At 40.4% G+C, this 22030-nt stretch overlaps 1 protein-coding gene across 2 annotated transcripts in view; it reads right to left on the bottom strand.

Moving 5' to 3' along the window:
• LOC137172906 (matrix metalloproteinase-16-like) overlaps nt 1-22030 on the bottom strand; it is an 88932-nt gene that overhangs the window by 8588 nt on the left and 58314 nt on the right. For both annotated transcript variants that reach the window (XM_067577500.1, XM_067577501.1), the window contains 4 exons: nt 19436-19653; nt 8712-8850; nt 4247-4397; nt 3088-3203 (listed from right to left, as the gene is read on the bottom strand). In XM_067577500.1, the coding sequence (XP_067433601.1) occupies nt 3088-3203; nt 4247-4397; nt 8712-8850; nt 19436-19653 (624 nt within the window). The remainder of the gene's footprint in view (nt 1-3087; nt 3204-4246; nt 4398-8711; nt 8851-19435; nt 19654-22030) is intronic.

Raw genomic sequence — 22030 nt, 5'->3', positions numbered from 1 at the left:
TTACACTTATTGGCCGTCTCGCTGAGAGTTACATGAGAAGATCGATACCAATCTCATTTCTGTAAGACACAAAGGGTGATTAGCGTAGCCAAATAATTACCTTGGCATCCAAATAGGAGGAAGGGGGAAACAGCTAGCATGACACATTGTATCTCTGATGTTTTATCGTTTGGAAGGAAGTCATATGTTGTAACTATTTTTTGGTAAACAAGACCAGTGACCTCCCAGTCTTGTCATCATAACAGTATGTAACTCTCTCTAAAACCACAAAATGTTGTTTTTACATTTCTATTTTTTGTACAGATTAAATAAATGTGACAAAACATGTTTATTTGCAAGTTAGAGGTGAGTCAGGCTAGTTGTTTCTCCCTGCTTCCAGTCTTTATGATAAGCTAAGCTAACTGCCTCTTGGCTCTAGCTCCATATTTAACACAGACATGAGAGTGGTATTGATGTCTAGAGTGAATAAGTGTATTTCTCAAAATGTTTAACTACTCCTTTAACCTTGAGTTATTTGGAGAAACAAATAAAAATGACTAATTAAGTATGAATAAAGCTTATGAGACACAAACTGTAAACAGAGTTAAACAAGTTCTTTGCTCCATGAGGAGGCGCAGCGTTGGTCCTCACAACCTGACCAGTCCGAGCAGCAAGTTACTGTTTAGGCAACCAAGCTACTCTTATTTTGAGCTCAGCTGAGTATTGTGATTAGCTGAAGAAATATAACCACTCTTTGGACTTTTTTCTTTCCAACCTGGCAGCAGCTTCTGCCGCAATTTTCTCCTACATTTAAAACAAATGATGTGAAAAACAGAAAGATCCAGATGAAGCAACAGATAGAACACAAACATTGAGCACTGTGACAAATGTGAATATTAATATGGAGGGAGAAAGGGGAGATGGGGGGGATGAGAGGTGAGACAGGCTGAACTGTTGTGGGTTAGAGCCAGGTCTACATCGTTATGGGCGCCAGGTTATGCTTTAAAATGGGGGAGCAAACTTGGAAAGATACATAATTGGTGGGGGGGGGGGGTCTGGTGGTCATAATTTAAAACAAATTTCCTGTATTTCTATATCACCTAATCTCTTGGATTAAGTCAAGAACAGCCACCTGCACTAGTCTAGATTAGTTAAATTGAGGGTGCTATGAAAACCAAGAATGCATTAAGAACAAACAGGGCTTTCCCTGCATTTCTTTGAGACAAAGGTGGCAAAGGCTGGAGAACGTGCGTGGTGCGGCGTACACAGTTTATGCGTGCACCAGAGTGTTGTGTGCTTAAGTGAAAAAAATCATGACTTAACAGACAAAAGTGTCCATAGGGATTTAAATTTTATACCGAGATGGAACAAAAAGATGAAAAATAAAGGTTGTGACAGATGACAGTGTTTATTTTGTAGGCCTGGGACAATATGCTTATCTCCCAATTTGATACTATCACAATACTTGGGTGCTGATTCAACTCAGAATTGATTCTCAATTCAAATCCGATTCTCAATTGAGTGAACTGAAAAGGAGGCACTATTTTCAGTCTCTTGCTCCAGTAAGGGAGAATGGTGCATACTAGCCTGAAAACTTATTATTGGGAATTGCAAGAAAGTGTCAGGGCAAAATAAACTGCAAGCAAGCTAACGTTAGGTGGGTGGAATGTTAAAGTTAGGCAATGTTTACTCACAAATCGATTCAGCATTTTGGAGACAGTACAATCCCAATTTCCCCCTAATTTAAAGTTTATCTGGAGTCAGTGGGCCGAGCAGGTTCATTCAACATGCGCTAGCGTATCTTTTCCTATGTTCTATTTTATATCAATGATTGCAGTTAAGCTAAGTGGCAGGTTTCTCACCGTTGTAAACAGTCAGAGTTCTGTGTGGATTGACAGACTGTGATTGACAGCCAAAGCATGCTGTGGCAAACAATCAGTGAGGGGTTTGACTGAACTGACTCAAAGGGTGGTCTGAAACTGTGTGATTTTTTTATTACTTGTTTTTGTCAGTTGCTGAAAATAGTAAAATAATCATAGATATAGGCTGCTTAAATGTAATCGCCTGATTGTGGGGACTGTATGATGATAAGATTATTTTTAAAAAGACAAAAAGTGGGGTAGCAAAGCCATAACTTTGCTCCCCCTAAATGAATAATAGGATGCATTTGCTCCACTTGCTCCATTGTTCAGGGCCTATAGACATCACCCTGGGGCCCCTACTCTGAAACGTGCTGCTTCACACACACTATCGACAGCAGCAGCAAACTCAATTACGCCTGGTTATCTGGGTCAATGTTATGAGCGTGCCACTTGACACACTGTCTCTGCAAACAGCAAGCCCACCAAATAAATGCAGACTGACACACAAAGTAGCGGAAATACATGTGATGCATATGAGCACCCATCATCCCTTGGATATCAATCCACCCTTCATGGTCCGATTGATGCCCGCTCCACCTGGCCTCACCGGCAAAAACGCCCGGCTACGGATCTGGCAGCCGATCCTCAGCACAGATGGCCTGAGCGTTCAACACCACCTGGCCTGCTTTTTCCAACTTGGGTGCTGCCAAGCCCACCTGGCATCATACATCCAATTGGGAAAGGTTTTCTCCTCTTCACGCTATCTGACAGGCCAATGGCTGAGCTCTTTGAACGAGATAAATCCCGCCTCCCCACCCTTGGCGAAGGCCGACTGGCTTAAACCGGAATGAGCACCCAGCGGTGGTCTTGTCCTTTCTGCTTTCCACAATCCTGCTCCAACTGGGTCTTATGGCACACTGAGCTTGATGGACTGATTATGGAACACTGGGCTTGTGAAACATTTCAAAAACCAAAAACAAAGGCATTTCTGGGCAAGTTGACCTCTTTTCATATTTCATTTGCAATATACAAATACTTTCTATCAGTCTATTTCCCCTGATACTGCATGTATGGAAGTGTGCCACCCGCTAAGACACAGTATAATAACTGGGGCAAATTTCAATCAATGCTAGCCTGGTTTACCTCGTGCACAATGTGTGCCAGTGACCAGCTGAAATCAATGCTGCCTGGCACATCAACCATGCTGTTATTGCCAAATCAGAGTATTGGGCAGGACAAATCGTACCATTGGCTTTGTCGACGAAGGCTCCCTGTGGCGAGTCAGGCACACCTCTCCACACTGTGATGGGCTTGGGATAGCCAGGGTCCATAGTTCTCATTTCCTCATTGTAGCGCCAGTACCTAAACAGGAACAAATGATGAACCACAGGAAGACAAAGCAGGAACCACATGTCTATGAATGCAGGAGTAAATTGGGTAAAATTGACAGCACATGGTATTTTATGCTCATATCTAGTATCTTAACACCACGTCAGATTGAGGGTTTCCAGTACATGAGTGAACTCGAATGTAACTGAATACATGTGTTTTAACAGGAATTGAAAACCTATAGGAGGACAATATCATACCTATATTAAAAAACTATAACTTTGTCAAACATTTACCCTGAAACCCCTTCCACACTGGTGACTTGAGATATATAGAAATAAGAAATTTAAAGGGTCAACCCACTGATTTTACACATAAGGGCATTTAATAAGGAAGGTCTAATGAAAATTACATTATGGGAATTGTGGGATCTAGCGTTTTTGAAGCTTGATCCCATAATAGGTACTAAAAGTACCTCTTCTATCTTTAATCTGTCTCTTGCGAGTTCCCCAACTTTATGAAAGTGCAATACTAAATTGTGAATCATATGCTTTGGCCGTCGCAGTCACAGTGTCTGCGAGACAGTGCTTTCCACATCCTTAATTAAATGAGTTTGTAGAGTTCTCCCAGTAATGTTCAAAAGACTAGAATCTATGTCAATGAGCACTGAAGCTGTTCTGGAGGCTGACACACCATCTTACTGAGTCTTTCACAGTCTTTTTTCCTTTAATTTGTCACACATTTTTATACTGGTGTTGACCCTGCACAACATCCATCATCGAAGTCATGGTTGACAACAGAGTTCTGCTCAGCCTGCAGTCAAAGCTTACAGTTTAACTTGTACCACAGCAAAAGCTTGTCACTTTTGGGACAGAAATGAGATGTTAATGGTGAACTACAGCAACACTTTAATATGTTTGTGAGAACTGAGCTGTCCACCATTTTTTAAGATTGATTAGGCTACAGAAAATCAACTTTTTAGGTTTTTGGAATAATGTCATCCACTACAGGTTAACTGTTTAAAAAAGGTTCCTTATCATTTGTGGAAATAGTGTTCCTCCTCCACCCAGACATACCTGTCGCCTTTAAAGAAGTAGGTCTTGGCCACATCCTCCCACCACACAGCGGTCTCAATGCTCTGGGCTGGCATGCCGTGACCAAACTGGGTGATGTCCTTGGGGTATCCTGACTGCAACACGGTGTCCTTAAACACCCAGAACTGCTTCCCTGCATACCAAGAAAGAGGGGAAGACGACGTTAAAGAAGGGAAGACAAGTAACAGCAGGGATGACCCTCCAGGAGCAACACATGAGAAGGCCAGATTTACATGGACAGATTCAAGTAACTAAGTAAGTCAATTTTATTTATAAAGCGACTTTCGAAACAAGAGTTAAGGTACTGTATAATAAAAACATTAGAGAAAATAAAAATATATAGAAAGTTAGATTCAGTAAAAAACAGAAAATACCAAGAAAAAGACATTAAAACTGCACAGAAGGCAAAGACACATTACAGAACAAAGTGCTTACGAAACAAGCCTTGCAACAAACATCAGGCAATAACCTTTTGCCTTGTATTACTGTTTTTGATGTTGATTTTTCTCTAATTTAAAACAGGACATGGTGAGAAGTTCTCCTTGCCCTTGCTTTGAGGTACTGTGGGAACTTTCAGTGCTAGAAGACTGAACCAATACAAGCATTACAACCTTTTCAACTAAGTTTAAAAGCACAATCCTGGACACTAGAGAGTTAGGGAGGGAATATTTATGACACTGTTGTTGAAAACGATGTAATATGTTCTTTTTTTTCTTTTTAAATCATATAGATTTTGTAACTTTTCTCTGCCTGTTCCTCTTGACCTTTCTTTCACCAGTCAAACCACCTTCCTGTGGAGTAATTAGGTTAAACAGCACGATTTTGACACAATGTGACCCCAGGAAGTGCTTTTCTTCGTCACTAGTGGAGGTGTAGGGTGGACCAGGAGGAAGTGTGGGTGGGAGTGGAGTGTTGCAAGAGAGAGAGAGAAAAAGAGGAAAGAGGTAGAATGACGAAGGTAGAGAAGGAAATAACGCAAGATATCGAATAGTTTGTCCTATCTATGCTGACTCATACAGTGACACTTTTTTTTTTTTTAAATTCCATCATCCCTTTTCACACTATTTCATTTGACTGATCATTGTAATGGGGGTAAGAATTTGTGAGTTTTTACAGATTAAGGTAACTAGCAGAACAGAAATTTTCAAGTACAAGAAAATTGATATATGTGACAAGTTCACATAAGTATTAACACTACACTGCTGTGGTGGAGGGATGGAGATTTATAGATGGAAAGGAGGAAGGAACAGTAGGACATGGTGTTGGCTGAATGCAGCTCTGAAGGAGAGACCTGTAGTGACCTCTTTTTGGAAAGGAAACTCCTTTTATTTCACCTCTTTCTCTTACAGCGCTCAGCTCATTCTGGGTCACACTTCCTCTTGCCTAGACACACAGAACACACCACACCCTGAGATTAATAAGGTCACACATACCCAAAAACAATTAGTCCAACTCCATTACAAATTCAAAAAAGCGTCCTCAAAGTATTACTCTTTCTCTCTCCGTCTTACAAAAAAAAAAAAAAAAGGATTCTCCTTTCTTTTTTTCCTTCTTTTTATTTATTTTTTAAAATCGGAGTCGTCTTGCATAGCCCTCCACATGAAAGTCTGGCTTCATCTTCAGAGCTGTGAGGGCTGCTTTGATGTAGTGGCGTCTTCAGCATCTGCTGCAGTGTAACGACTAATCCCCTGCGTGCCCTCAGCAGTGTATGAGGAGTGTTGTATAGGATGAAGATTTGTTCCAAATAGAGACTCCTCCTCCTTACACGGGCCACACACAAACACATATAGTGCCAAATGAAAGACACATGTGCATGTACGCAATGAAATGATTATGAACACGTGTCATACGCACACAAACCAGAGTTCCTGAGGTAAAAATCACTTGACTATTGCATGGTTTTGATTCTGTGACCTAAAATGTTTTGTTAAAAACCCCCTCCAAGTAAAATCAAGTTTTTAATCTTGTCAACATGGCCATGTGGTGTTTTTCATATGCTACAAGACAAATCAGGAGTGAAATAAGCAGTCTAGGGAGGATGCAGTGAATCGAGGACAGTCTCAAACACTGTCAGGCAGGATTTCCTACGTCACAAATATAGGGAACCGATCATTTATAATTAAAGATAATTATATGCAGAATCTACCTCCTCCGGTTTTTTCACCGACAGCTGATTCGGATCTGCACGGAAGAGTAGAAACTCGGTGAGTTGAAAAGCCGAATACGACATATTGCTGTTTAGCCAAGTTTCCGTCAGGAGAAAAGCACAACAGTTCCTCATCTCCTGATGAACGCTCAGTGTCTCAGATCAGATCCATTTTATTATCCAGCGAGTGAACGTTGACCAGAAAGAGCGATGGAATGGCTAGCCTGGTCGCGTTAGCTTTTAGCTTGGCTAACAGACCAGCTTGAGGGGTTTAGCGAATGGTGATTTGCGAATAAAATATGAGCGGGGCATGTAACAGTTGAAAAATACACTTTGTCAAATGTCAGTGTTCTCTGGAGGATAACTTATGTAATGATGACACTTAATCTAAATGACCAAACATAATTTGGGAATTTTTGTACATAAATTTCTTATTTAATCACCCAGTGAACACACCAATATTGATATATCTGTAACATGCCAATACTGGTTGGCCCAGCTGATGTATCAGGCTAGCTCTAATCTAAAATAACACATTCTCAGACAGGCCTGCATGAGGTAAATGAAGCAAGTAGCTCTGTCTGTCCCCTGACACAAAAAGCACCAATCAGCTCTGATTGGATCCTGCCTCCCAGGAGGAAAATGCATATTGACGTATAGACCCTGCTGCATGTGTTAGGTGTCTGTGTGTATCTTTGTTACTGCCAACATTTAATTTGATTAATTTGATTTGAATTCATGCAACTTCTAACCTCACACTGTGATTTTGGCTAATCAAGTAGTTATACTTTCATATTCACATCTTGCCAAGTGCAGCCTTAAACAATGAAATTCAAACACCTGCCTGCGTGCTCTGAATGGTGTTTCTGTGAAGACATTTAGTCTGATTAGAAAAGCTGACAAAAGGCTTGATTCTACTTTTGCATATAATTTTCAAATGATGAGCTGACTGCACATTCTTGACTTACACATCCAATATCTCAGAAGAATGGAAACCGGGAAACACTGACTAAATATTGGCAGAAGGCTGCGCTGTAGGAATCAACAACACATGCTGAATTTACTTCTAATGTATACCAGTGGTGTCTGCTTACTGACCTGCTCTGTGACGCCTTAGCAGCACTATGCTAATCAGTGTCTCATCCATGACTTCAGTGCAAACTAGATACTAAATGCTCCATCTGTGTATTTATTTAAGGAGAAATCATCACACAATGAGCTGTTAGAGGATATCTAAAACGGCTGGTGAGACAATGACCTGGAGTGCTGCATTTTGTTTTCTGACCGACTTTCTTCCTACGTTTTTATTCCAAATGGGGACGGACAGAGTGAGGACTTCTGGGAAATCAGCTGTGCGTATTCAAATGAGAAACAGCATTCTCTTAGTAAAATTTTTCTAAATCTGTGTGCAATCCTGCTGCCTGCGAAGACAGCAGAACTTTGAGAGCTTGTGGCGCACACGGGACCTGTAGTCTGCATTTCCAGGAACTGTTTGTTGCTGAAAATAGAAATGGGTTTGAGTGAAGATTTGTAGTTTTTATCCCAGCAGACTTTCATGGCTTACCTACATTTCCTTTCATCCCCCCCCCCTCACACTTTCTCTGGAGTGCATGCAAATATGAGTTTACAGCTCTGCTATGTTTATTTTCTGTTTCTTTTAAGACAAGGCTTCAGACATAATTAGCTTTAAATCTTTGTGTTTTGGGGCAGACTTAATCTAGATTTAAACATGTAGATAAATCTCTTCAGAAAGGTAGAAAAATCAAAATAAGGGCTCATCAAACAGTTGCTCCACCGACAAGTTGAAGAACTAAAAAATATTACCATCAGCACCACTAAACTTAACACCAGCATTATTAAAAGTCAAAGCTGGTGGATTATGGTGGATTTTCCAACCAAGTGAGCAAAACATTGCTTTAATCTTCCACAGATTTACATTGAACTCACACACACAGATAAGATCAAGGGAGTTGTTTGACTGAGCATGATAACATGTGGCAATGAGTAAAGATAAAAACCCTGTGTTTGTTTCTGAGTGCATATAGAAAACGCATGCAGAATACTAAAAAGGCATGTGCATACAGTTTATAGAAAAAGACAACATGACAGCTGTTTAAACAGAACATACCTAAAGTAAGAATTCCTTTGGTTGAATAATACATGGAGGTAGATCACATGAGAAGGTAATGTAAACCAGGATGGTACAGACACAATATTTAGATTGGAGGAGGATGAATCAAACAGCTTTACGCAGCAGAGTGATGATGACAGTGAAGATGGCAGTGAAGCATGTGACCTTACCTTTGAAGAAGACAAACTTGCCCTCACTGTTCTCGTACACTGCATCTATCTTGGGTGGCAGACCCCTCCAGAAAACACTGATGAGCATGGGGTACCCCGGCATTACAGAGTTATCTCTCACTCGCCAAAACCAGTGGTCCTGTAAAACAGCGAAAACACAGTAAAGGTCAAACATTTCTTCAGCTTACAAACTGGTAGGTTTCATATACATTAAGTGTGGGAGACAGACAGATGTTTTCCATTGAAAAGATGCTGTGCGCTGCTCTTTATTGGAGGGCTCTCCACCGATTTTACACATGAAGTTCAGTTTATTCATCACAAGGAGTACCAGCCAGCCTCTGAAAAGAGTCGTATAACATCTTCTGCGGCTCTGGAGGGAGCTTTTCAAAGTTAGAAAAAACAACCTCAATAATTTCATCAGGTTCTTTAATTTGTAACATTAAGTTTATATCACAAATTGGAGATGTAGAGTTTGAAAGACATGGGCATCTTGGAGGCAGGGGTGTGGATCTAATAAAAGATGCTATTGAGTTCCACTGGGAAATGTACCATAGTGTTTTTGAAATTTGACCCAGACCAGGGACTAAAAGTTAGGATACCTCGGCCTCCGCTAATTCGACTTTTTAAATCTGTCACTTATGAGTCCCCCCTACTTCATGAACGTGCAGTACTAAATCACTGGAGAAGCCTTTTAACCAGACGTACATTTGCTGAACCAACTAGTTAGTGCTCATCTTTGAGGCATTCTCTCATGTAAAACATAAAAAAACTTCTCATAATGCTTACATGTCACCTTTGTGGTGCTTTTACAAAAAAGTGAGTTTCAGTCTCAACTTGTTGCGCAAAGGTAGTTTGTTTTCAAGTGCGGAACGGTCTCATTGCTGCCCCTTGTGGCAGATGGGGAGAAAAACGCAAACTATGACTGTGTTTCTTATCAACTGTAGTTGCAGTGGGTGACCTCAGGGGCAGTAATGTGCCCATTACGGCTTGGGGCAACAGGTGGGGGTGAAGAATATGCAGCACAAAAAAAAAACCAACCAAAACTTAATGAAGCAAAATTACTTCAAGTATGAAAACTAGCCGGTTAGTTTGGCAAATGCACATTTGGTTAACTTACTCACCTCCAATAAAGTTAAATAAAGTTCCCTTAGCTCTTTTTGGGAGCCATCCAAAACTGTCCCAAACATGACTAATGTATGATGTGTGTGTGTTTCTACATGTACAGTCTGTGTATTGCATCTCTATGTGTGAATGACAACGCAGTAAACAGACTTTTATTTGCAGTCAATATTTCTCATGCAAAATAAATTTGAGTTAGTTAAAAGTTTGTTGACACCAACATACTGTCCTGAACCAAGAACATAATGAATTTGGCATTCTGTAACATAGTTGGCAGTAAATGATAATATCTGATATCGGTGAATTCAGGCCAACTTCTTGCTTTGCTGCTCTTACAGAAAGCGATGATCAACTCCGGCTGCTGCTTTGACAACCATGATGCTTTAAAAGATCCACATATACTTTCTCAGGTTGCCTGGAAAGCTGGTGCGACCGTCGCTACGCACGCAGAACTTCAAGAACATACTGGGAAAACCATCAAGTAACGGGGGCAAAGTGATAGCCTGGAGCTTTATGAGAAGCCAAGAGTCTCTGATTTCCTTTGAGTGGGGGGGGGGAATGGGGAAACGTGAGCGCGGCCAAGTGGAAGGTGTGTCTTTTTGATGTTGGATGAAACTTGATGACAGAGGGAGCTGGGGGGAGACCCAGCTGTGAAAGCCATTAGGACCCAGCGAGATGTCCCACCCTTTGGCAATGAACGGACAATTGCGCCTCCTGAACGCACTGAGCGTCCAGGCCAAAAAAGACCTGATCTTGAGTAGCGAGGGACGCAGAGACAGAGAGAGAGAGGAGACAACACATCATCACACCCTGCTTCATTCACAGTGAAAGCTAAATAAACAGCCCATTTATCAAACACTCTCTCCGCTGCTCTCTTTCTCTCTCTCTGTCTAATCCAATTGTTTCTCTGAGACTCTCCACTCTCCCTGGACTCTTGCTCCTCTTTCTTTTCATTTCCCCTGGCCTCTCATTCCAATTCCTCCTCTCTTCCTCTGCCTCTCTCTCTTGCTCTACACCTACCGCCTCCATAGATTTCAATTGTTCAGCATTTTCTTCTGTACACGGCCCGGCCCAGTAATTGAAAACAGATCAAACTGTGAAATCTGACCCATTTAAATCCTTTTGACTTCATAAAAGAGAAAATGTTCTGTCTCCCACCCTACCGTCCTACTCCCACTCTGAAAATAAAGCTCCAACAAGCAGACTTCACTTGTAGAAATTTTCAGCCGGCACTTTGCAATTACAGGAACGTCGAGAATTATTACAAGTTTAAGTCCTGGCAGAAGTTAGAAATATTATACCCCAAATTGTTCATGTTTTCTGCTTTGAGAGAAAGGGCAGTGGAGGGTTTGTCACGCATACTGTCTCATGGCACATAATGCATTCAGAGCAGCGAGGCTAAATTACCATACGCTCTCTATAGGAATATCAATTCTACGGCATTAACAAACTGTCCCTACCGATGTGCTTTTGTCAGCGTTGAGGGAAGTTTGTGAAGCGCAACGCAAACTGCAGAAATTGTCCTGCTAACAAATGTGTTGAGAGTTCTGTAAGTTAACACTGTGCAAGACATCACTGCACTGAAAAAGGTTTGTGGTCTGCTGAGCTGACAAAATAACTTTCAGTTTCAGAACAGATAAATAATAGTACCTGCTTTGCATGTCATTAGTAGCTAAATTGACATGTATTGTATATATAGAAGTGAAGAGAAGAAGAGAATTAGCTGATTGGTGCAAAAACCATGATGCAAATATATAGGCTAACATTTTAGTGATAAAAACTTGAGTTTGTATCAATCAAGATGAACTGTAGTTTCCTGGAAATCTGATCATCGTTAACTGAATTCAGATGAGCTATAACATTAATCAATCACACACAGATTTCTGTTATATGTTCTCTATCATAGATCTCCACCTTCACATACTGAACTAAGGATGGATGATTTTGGTGTCTTCTCAACACTTTTGATTGAAGATGACCAACAAGGGAATCTCACAAAACATGGACCAGTATTTATCAAGTTCTAAGAATAACACTCAGTAACGCCCTAAACAGCAGACTGAGGAGTAAAAAAAAGAATAAGACTCACTCCTACTTACAAAAAAAGTTTGTCTTATTTATGTGAAATCTTTCTCCAGTAACACTTAAACACTTACTTAATAAACAACGACAAACAAAAATCTATATATTTATGATATTTAAATATGTAAAAATGGGTGAAATTATAGGAAAGTGAGTAAAATTGAAAAAAAAACAACAAAAACAAACCAGAGCAGAAGGAAAATGGTAGATGAGGTACATCATAGGAAGTATTTGAAGAAAGAAAGAAAGAAAGAAAGAAAGAAAGAAAGAAAGAAAGAAAGAAAGAAAGAAAGAAAGAAAGAAAGAAAACATGCAGTATTAAATGTGCGTTTGGAGATAAAAACTGATAAAAGCAGCTTGAAGAGTGGGTATTAATCATGTCTGATGTCATACTAAATAGTTGTTATACTTAATTCTGTGAGTAGGAGTAAAAGTGAAGGGCTTTCACCTTCATTTTTCGCTTAAGTCCATAATTTAACTTTTAGCAGTTTGATAAATACGGGTGTATTTTGTTTATTGGACACAGGCCCAACTGTAACACTGAGGTGAAATCAAAGCCTCGTCATCACTGAAATCCAGGTCAAACGTGGGTGAGCATCTGCTGCTGCCATGTGTGTGTTTGTGTGCGAGTGAAGAGGTGAGAATATGACAGACAGTGGTGTTAGGATGACAGCGCTGCTGACCTCTCACTCTGTTAATGTGACGCATTGGCTTGCTTGGCTTGACTTAGAGCAGAATGCAGGTGTGAATAATTCAGAGGGATGAGGATACGGCTTGAAGTCTGAGATCTCAGTTTTTACCAGGATTTTGTTGCCAGAATCTGATCCTTTTCACTGGGAGAAATTCCACATGCTGAAATCTACCACATATACTAATACAAAGCTGCTTTCTCCAAATCACATTAACCCGACTGCAACTGTTGTAAATACTGAAGTATGACCTTGAAACACAGTTAGTACGGTAATAAACAGTGGTTCAATTTTTCAACATGCAGCTGTTTCTTTCAGTTGCTGTTCATTCTGCTAACAGTTCATCCATGTGACAAAAAGTAAATACGTACATAAATGTCAAAATGAAGCAGAGTAAAAGCTGGATGGCTCGCTCTCCAAAATCAGAGTGCAGAGGGCCGTTTATAGCAATTTCCTATGTTTAAAGGACTAACTCAGCATTTGGGGAAATATTCTTGCCTGGTTTCTTGCTGAGAGTTAGATAAGAAGATTCCTACCACTCATGTCTGCACAATATATGAAGCTAGAGCCAGTTGGCAACTAGCTTAGCTTAGCATAAAGACTGGAAGCGAGGGAAAAGAGCTAGCCAGTGTAAAAATTAAACAAATGAGATATAATGTGCTAGTTCGTGAAATTTAGAAGACCTAGTAAGCAGATTTTTTAAACTATGGACAAAGCCAAGCAACAATGCTAAGCTAAGCTAACGTCTCCTGACTCTAGCTTCAGATTTAGAGTACAGATGTGAGTGAGTGGTGTCGATCTTCTCGTCTGACTCTCGGCAAGAACATATTTGAACATTCATCCCCTCTTTCTCTTTCCATCTCTGTGTCATGTATTCATGAATCTTGTAACACCTTTAAAACCTGAATATCTGAATGAATGAACGTGATACAGTAATGTATACAGTAATACAGTAAAACCTTTGCTCAATATATATTTTTGTTAGCTATATTTGACTTTTTTAAAGTCTTAAACTGGCCATGACAACAATTCCAGGTGCCATCAAAAACTTCTTTTTTCCACAATTGTCCACTCAGATACCCTGTTGTTGCCTGACTCTCCATCTCTTTCCTGTCAGTAATGGAAAGAGGAAAGATACTGAGTTGAAAGGACAGCTTTACTGCCCACTTGGCCACTGTGTTCTCATTAATGGATGTCAGAATCAAAGCATGTCTCAAACCTCAGCAGCCAAGTGGCCGATCCTGAACAGCAAGGGACCCTCCGGCGTCCCAGAATCCCCTGCTCTAAATGTGTCCACATCAAGGAAGGAAGTGTCTCTCAGTGACTGGCAAGACCCTTGTGAGTGAAAGGAGGGCTGGTGGACAGGAGGAGGAAGGAGGAGGGACACAAGAGGGTGGCAGTTTCCTTTATTATAGACTGTCTCAGGATGAGAGTTGGGCAAAGGACTGAAGAGGAAGGTCTGACTTGAAGAGAGCAGACAAGCAGTTTCCTTTTACATGGAAAGAGTGCGGAGAGGAAAGCTCTACGCACATATATGTGTAACAACAACTGTGAGCAGAGCAAGAGGCTCTGATTGCATCTATGCAAAGGTCTGCAACTACAAATATTTGAACATGCAGACCATGCATCATAATTAGGCACTATTAAATTAAAATTAAAGTTATCTCAATATAATTACCTTCACGCTTTTACTCACTGATCCTAAAACCCATTCCTAAATCACTGCTTTCCAAAAACTTCACATGAAAGTGAACAGTGGTTCTGATCTGGTTTTAAATTGCTTTAATCTATGTGGGAGTCAATAGGAAAAAAGAATAAAAAAAACAGTCTCGGTCTCAGTAGCTAATTTCCCCTCTTGTAATCTGTGTAAGCTGGTTTTGAGGATATAAACACTTCAAGAGAAGTATGTTTTAGGTCATGTTTGGTGTAAATCCCAAAAGCCCTGTTTGGACTCTGGTTCAATGAAAGGACAAGATGGCGGCCAACCATAAACCTAAATCCAGATTTCAAAACATACCTTTACAACATACCGTACCTTTTCATACTTTCTACACTTTTAGCTCCAGATAAGTCTGATGGGAAATGAATGGACTTTTGGTAACCTGCAGTCTGGTCATTGTCAGACATTATTACTACTGAGGTTACAGTCCACTATGATGTAGAGAAATATACCTGGCTGCATTAATTCCCCAGAATGCCACCATTGATTTTTTCTGGTGTGTGCTTGTGTAATTCCACTGCATGTATCCAAAGGGATACCATATGGTGTGCGAGTTCAAATAAAGTTGAACCTGAAGTGACGGCAATCATAAAAGTGGTAGCTTTGTAATTTTAGTGGTGTGTTTATCGGTGACACTGGATCCACATGGCTGTACACAGTCATTTGTGAACCTTAAACGACCCTCTGTAACCCCACTGGAGGGAAAAATGATCGACCGTAAAACAGCCACCTTAACAAGCATGACTCCTAACCTGCCTTTGTAGATTAACGTGCCTTGTATAAAGCAGGCCATTCTCAGCATTGTTATTCTTACAATATGTTTTCTGCAACTGGCTGATGTTATTACTCCACTTGTTACTCTGTGGAGCGTGGTGTATGTAATCAAAGTAGTTTGCTTTATGACAGGATAACAGCTAATTATGAGGAAAGTTAATAGAATAATAGGGGGTTGATGTTTTAAGATAATTAATAATCTGAAATTTGGAAGGAGTAAAAACAAAAATGTTGATGTTTTACTTCTTTCTTTGGAAACTGTGACATAATAAATGAAGATAAAGCAGTAATTTGTTGCAGGTCTTATTGCTGTATCACCTGACACAGATCACAACAAACTTTGAAGTCCTGCTTCAATATGAAATAAGGGGCCACTTTCTCTGCACTTGTTTGATAAGATGCAATAATATGTGATCTCAAACATGGAACATTTAGATGTTTTGAAAACAACAACCTCTGTCTCTGCGGGACAAAGTGGAAGACCAAGTTTCACTTTTTTTTTGTTGTCAAAAACTGTGAAGAATGTTGCAAATACTAAAGTAGACTGAGAGGAAATGTTCTATTTCCATGTAAATGGTTGTGAAGCGAACAACAAACCTGTAGACTCTTTCAAAGACAAAACAGGAAAGCGGAAACAATCACATGCAAAGTTTTGAAAAAAAGTCATTTTTTCGTAGAGATGAATGAGTGATGCTTTTCTGTTGGCTCTTCTTAACTGTAACTGACCATAAAACTTTGCCTTTATTTTTAATTTTGGAGCCACTTGGTTCCATTCACGTGAAAGCTCGAGCTCTGTTAGGCTGACAACATTTGTGGACAAACATTTTTGGGCCTTGCATCATACCTCTTGTCAATTAACTGAACAAGCTTCGGAGAGTTCATACTGCATGAGGCATCATCAACAAAAGTACAAAATGAATCAATTTTAGTCAAATTACGATATGTACCAACAGTGTAGATGCAGCTTTTTCTTCCAGTGTATTTCACCAAATAAACTCACATAAACTCTGCTCTCTAAAGCTCCCTACTTTACATGGCTGGACCACCTGTGGACCTCGGGGGCCGAGAGACTGCTGAGATCTCTGCTATAATGACTTGGCATCGATTGGACTCAGCTCTTCCAAAACAATCAAGTTGGGACGGTGAGTATAGCCAGGCCAAATGGACCTACAGCACGAAGTAACCAAGCGAACAATCAATCGAACCATCAAGCAGAGAAAAAAAATCTGCCTCATAAACGATAGAAACAAGAGAACAAAATTTTAAATAAAACCAAAATGAGAAGTAAGCACACGCTATAAATCATTCCTATTCTGTCAGCTATCATTTGAACCAATCTGTAGTCTCCTTGGCACGCTCCAAAGGGAATGTATCAGTCTGCGGAGGAATATAAACATTACTAATTATGATTCCAGATCAACTGTTGGACATGTTCATCTACCAGGAGTAATGATGAAGAAAAGAAAGCGTGAACATGATACCACAGTCTTCTTGGAGAACTCCTCGACAGCAGCAGAAATTGGCACAAGTCGCACTGAGAATCAAGAAATATTAGGACCACCTGCTCCTCCTATGCAGCGCGCTGAGTGAATCCAAGGCAAACCTGTGATCCCTTATTGATTTCACTTTACTGGGCACATTTGATTCACCGACTGAGATGTGGATTATGCTACAGGGTGAGCAAATTCATCATGAGTCCTAATATTACTGGTGGTCCTAATGATCCGAGCACTGTGGATTTACAACTGTACTTTCATGTGTTCTGCAACAAATCATCTCACTTTCCTCCATCCCTCTATACATTTGGAAAAATGAGATCTGGTGCTTCTTATTTAAAGGTCAAAAGAGAAAAACATTCAGTGAATCGTCACTACACCTAAGCCGTCAGAAAAGTGTTTGATTTTATTTAAATTTCGTGTTTTCATACAATGCAGAACTCTGAAAGTAGAGGTATAAGTGAGTGGTTGTATTTAGCGAGAATACAGGCTGGTTTACAGACCTGTTTAGCTACATCTTGTGCATGTTGGTTGTTTATTTGCATTGTTTTTTTAATGCAACACACATCCATACAGTACAGTATAATGCACTACTGAGTATACAGACGCCTGTAGTCCATTACCCTTTTGCTTAGGGGTTAATTACGAACATTTCCTTTAATTGGAAAGCTGGGTCTCTGTGTGAGTTTAGACAAAGAAGGGGAGCCATACAGTTTATGCTGAACAGCATTTTACATGGGTGGCCCCTGTGGATCAGCCTCCAGAGTGTGCTTGGAGACTCATTTGGCATACAAGAATAAGGACTACGGAGGTTTTACTAAAAACTAAGCTAAAGTTATGTGATAATTCATCAGTAAGGTTTCTAAAACTTTTACTTTCTTTTCTTTAGTTGCACGAGTGCAATATGAAAGAAACAATAGCAACTATATAGATAAAATTCAATACACTAACAACAACTGTCAAGGCAAATCAGACTGTCAAGTGGGACATAGTGATCGAGGAACGCTAAAGAACCCACATTGGGACTCAGTCTCCTCCGCTGTCAGATTAGATAAGGTACAAAGGGAGAAAAGTTCATTTTTTCTGCACTGGCACAGAACCACAACTAAGAGAAATCTTATCTGTTGCACATTTCCAATGATCCATACATCAGTGATGAAATCAAATTTGGGGGAATTGCCTCCATTACAAACAAGACATTTCTTTATAAATAAACAGGCAGTTATAAGTTAGATGGTTAGCTTGTGGTTGTTGAGTGTGCTGCTCTTTGTAACAGGAGCTCTTGGTGAAATTAATAGATTCTAATTAATGAAAAACAGGTTACAGGTCATGTTTGATTAGTTATGACAAATAAAAGTATGAGGACTGACATGCTGACACTAGAAAAATAAATGAAAACGTTTAACACATCTAAATTTAATTTCAGAGCCAGCAGTTACAATGGATGCCTTTCAGAGCCCAACTTGTCTACATCACTCCCAAACCTCATAAAAAGGCTGATTGCTGAACGTCCTTTTTGTCTCAGCGGTACCTCTGAGCTCTGCAGAAATCTCATGATCCTCATCACTCCATCAGACCAGGCTGCTGCCCTGGGAGTAATGAAGGGTGACAGGAGCTACTGCAGAAACCATGTGAAAGAGACAGGAGCTGTATTTAGGCTATTGTAACAAGTGGATACTATCTCCACCACAAAAATAGACACAGTGTGGGCTTTGAGTCCAATTGTGGTTGAATACCTCCACAGGTAGCAGCATTGGTCTACAGCCAGGTTTATTTTCTCAGATTAAAGAACACACTCGGAGAGGGGGGGGGGCAGTGGACAGAGAGGACAGAAAGGGTTTTTCCCCTGGCTCCACAAGCCTCTTATTTAACCAATGAATACTATCTATTTATATCCCCAGAAAAATACAGTCACACTCACATAAAGCATCAGAGGCGCTCTTTCTCCTTTCTGTGGAGAACACAGGACAGCTTTGTGTTGCCCCAAGGTTTTTCTCTGTTCCTTACTGCGTGTTGCCAAGGTCTTGTGCTCACAAGCTTAGACCGAGGATAAAGATGCATTAACGGACATGTGTGTTTTTTTTTCTCTTGTACTGGAATAAAAACCAGGCTGAGTTTGTTGGGAGAAGTAGAAACTGTAGTGCACTGAGCATAGTGTTCCCTCTTAGTGAAACATCCATTTTGTCTAAATTCTTGCTCAATTGGCCCAAAGTAACCTGGAAAGAGCTCCTTTTAGAATGAATGGCTTCTTAAATTATGCAATAAAATACGCAGGCACTAGTTTTCAGATAAAATAACTGAGTCCACTATATTTATACAAGATATAAACTATAATATTGCTTACTCCATACAACTTTTCTACTCACTGGTAAAAAAAAAAAAAAAAAAGTGACCAAATAATTTATATTTCATCCAAGTGAGCCATTTGCACAATATGTACACACTAAACATGGAGTAGATTAGCAGGAAAGCTCCCACCCTCTGTATATCTAGGTAATCCTTGAAGCTCTCAAGCAATCCATACCCCATTCAATACTGTCAGTAGCAGCTCTCTCTCCATTAGGTGTTTTCAAACATACAGACAAGCTGCAGTGGTGTGAATTCAGGGATGAGTTGTTATTTTGTTACATCTATCAGCCGATTAGGTTGTATGTTCTAACCAGAAGTGTCATGCATTAACGGAATATGTAACATCCTTAACTCAGGATTCACATACTGTAAAGCAGAATTCAAACCTGTAATCCACAGCTGAGTGGATCATTCCAAGGTATTGGTTTGGGAATACATCACAACCAGCCTTCCCAACAAGTTTTCACAAGTTGTTTTCCCAGAATCTCTGCTTACCTTAAAGACAAACATCTCTCTCCTTAGTATGGCCAGCGTGTTGAAGCCTCCATCGCAGATGTTGGGTTTAGAGTTGGGATGGGATGGTCTGTCCCCCGGGGGAAGCCTCGGAGGTCGCGTCTGCCTGTCTGGCTTGCGGGGATCTGAAGGAGGATGGGAGCGGGGAGGGGGCGCCGTCGGCAAAGGCTTGGTGGGTTGGGGAATCTTATCAGGAGGCCCTGGAGAAAGTCAGAGAAAAATATATCTTTCTGTTGCTGTCATACATAGTATATATCTGCAACACATTTTCTATCATGATTTCAGAAATAACTTTTTTGGGCAAAGTTTATGGGGGAAGTTGGTTCAATTTGGACCATTGCATATAATGTACATAGTCTGGGAACCATGAAATTCTGTACCAAATTTGTACCAATCCATCTGGTAGACGTTGAGATATTTCACTGAATAAGTGAAGACTGGTGGCACAAAATGAAAAGTCAGTGGATCATCAGAGTCATTAGAATTCATTCTCTGGATCATGAATGTCTGTACCAAATTTTATGGTGATCTATTGCTGAGATATTTCAGTCTGGACCAAAGTAGTGAACAAAACAAGTGACTGAGGATGACATTGGCATCCCTAAAAATGATGCATCTGAAGAATCCTCCTGCTACAAATCTTTTACATGAGGAAAAAGTATAGCAGATAATGAAATGTATGACAGTAAAGAATGTGAAAATGATTACAAAATCTAAATTTAATGCTTTCCTAAATGCATTAGCCATGAACACGGTGGAATGTAGCGTGAGAGCGAGGTAGTTTGTGAATGTGTAAGCACACTGTGAGGCTTCAGATAATCCAGGACGTAAAAATGCATGCAGATTTAGTGTGAAACACTCTCATTATTACTGTGCCAACTCAAGCCAACCAGCCACCTGAGCTTGCAAAAGAGCCAAATGTTCAAGCCAAGTCTAACTTTTTAACCTGGAACTGGAACCAATATGGCAAAGGAAGAGGTGGGAAGGGAGGAAGAAATTTTGCAACAAGGTGTTGAAGAAAAAGATGAGGCTAAAGAGAAAGAATACATGAGAGACAAAGGCGGAGATAGAAAAACAAGTTGAGGTCATGCAAAAATGAGAGGGTAAAGTTTGAAAACACAATGTGATATGTTAAGATGGAAAAAAACAGAAAGTGAAATACAAAGGAATAAAAACAGGTTAGTTGAATGAAGCTTACAAATGTATATACAGACAAAAATAAAATTTGAGACACGGTGTCATTTAAAATTCATGAATTACATGAGAGAAAGAGAACAAAAGACATGCAGTGGACAAACAACGATAGAGAGCTAGAGGGAGGGCAAGCCAATGGGCTGTGTGTATGAATAATTGAGCACATGACGGCGCACGGATAACACACTGTGTAACTGTGAAAACGAGGATATGAGTTGCCCGCCATGTGTTGACTGGGGCCAACAGATGCAGGAATAGATGACTGCAATATGAAAGATGCAAATGTGACAAGTAACCCCTCCCCTCCCCCCATCACCTCACCCCTAGTCATGAAAAGCATCAATGAGTAATGGTGGCATATATAAATAATGACCTTGAAAGCTACTGTAAACATTCAGGAAGAATGCATGAATGATTAAACGACTCGACAAATGATTTAAAAGTCAGCGAATGAAAAGAGGATTAAAGAACTGTATGAGCAATCGATCTTTTCACTGAGGGAGTTGATCTATAGTGAGCAATCAAACAAAGACATGAAGAAAGATAAACCATCAAACTAGTTGACCAGCCTGCCAGGATTAAGAGGGCCAGAGCACCACTCAGCTAGACATCTCCCAGTCCACAAAACTGATCAGCCGGTCTACACGACAGAGATTCCATTCACTGACTGAATTAAATCCCCTGAAATACATCCCAGATTAGCGGAGCCAAAGCACTCTGCAGTTATGTAAGCGTGGACATGTAGACAAACATGCAAATGCGTGCACAAACAACAACATTATGGTGAACCCATGACAAGAAAAGCTGAACATGTACAAATGCAAAACAAGCTTGCTGTACAGTATGTTTGGCATCCGGCTAAGAACAGACGTGTCTGAGAGGCCTTTCTAGACCCGCTAACCATGTCTCCTGGAAATTATATTTACATACAACTTGTTTGTTTTGCAAATTAAGTTGAGCAGGAAAAGTAATTGCTGCCTGGGTTATGTTCTGTAGCCATATTTTTTCAACAGAAGAAAGTTCTTCTACCACACAAGATCTGTAGGGAAGAGGTTGAAGTGGATGGTGGACCAGAGATTTTGCATCCAGAATCCCACCTGGTTAGATTTTGGGCGTTTTTCAGACCTGTATTTTTTAGTCCTGTTCAATCGGACTCTGGTTCGTTTTCCCCGCTTGGTGCAATTTGTTGGGGCAGGTCTGAATACAGCAGTCGCACTCAGGTGTGGATCAAAACAACTGTCTTGAGACCCTTTGAGGAAGCGGTCTCAGTCCAGTCCCAAACGAACTTCGGAGTGGTTCTTTTGCGATGATCCAACCTCAATCCGACCCAACTGCGAGCCGTTCTCTGCTAAATTTGAGCTAAACGGCTCCTGCAGCCGGGGG

Source organism: Thunnus thynnus, chromosome 21 (genome assembly GCF_963924715.1).
Source record: "Thunnus thynnus chromosome 21, fThuThy2.1, whole genome shotgun sequence".
NCBI lineage: Eukaryota > Metazoa > Chordata > Actinopteri > Scombriformes > Scombridae > Thunnus > Thunnus thynnus.
The sequence above is the reverse complement of the archived record's forward strand: the minus strand, read 5'-3'. Positions and strand labels throughout refer to the sequence as shown.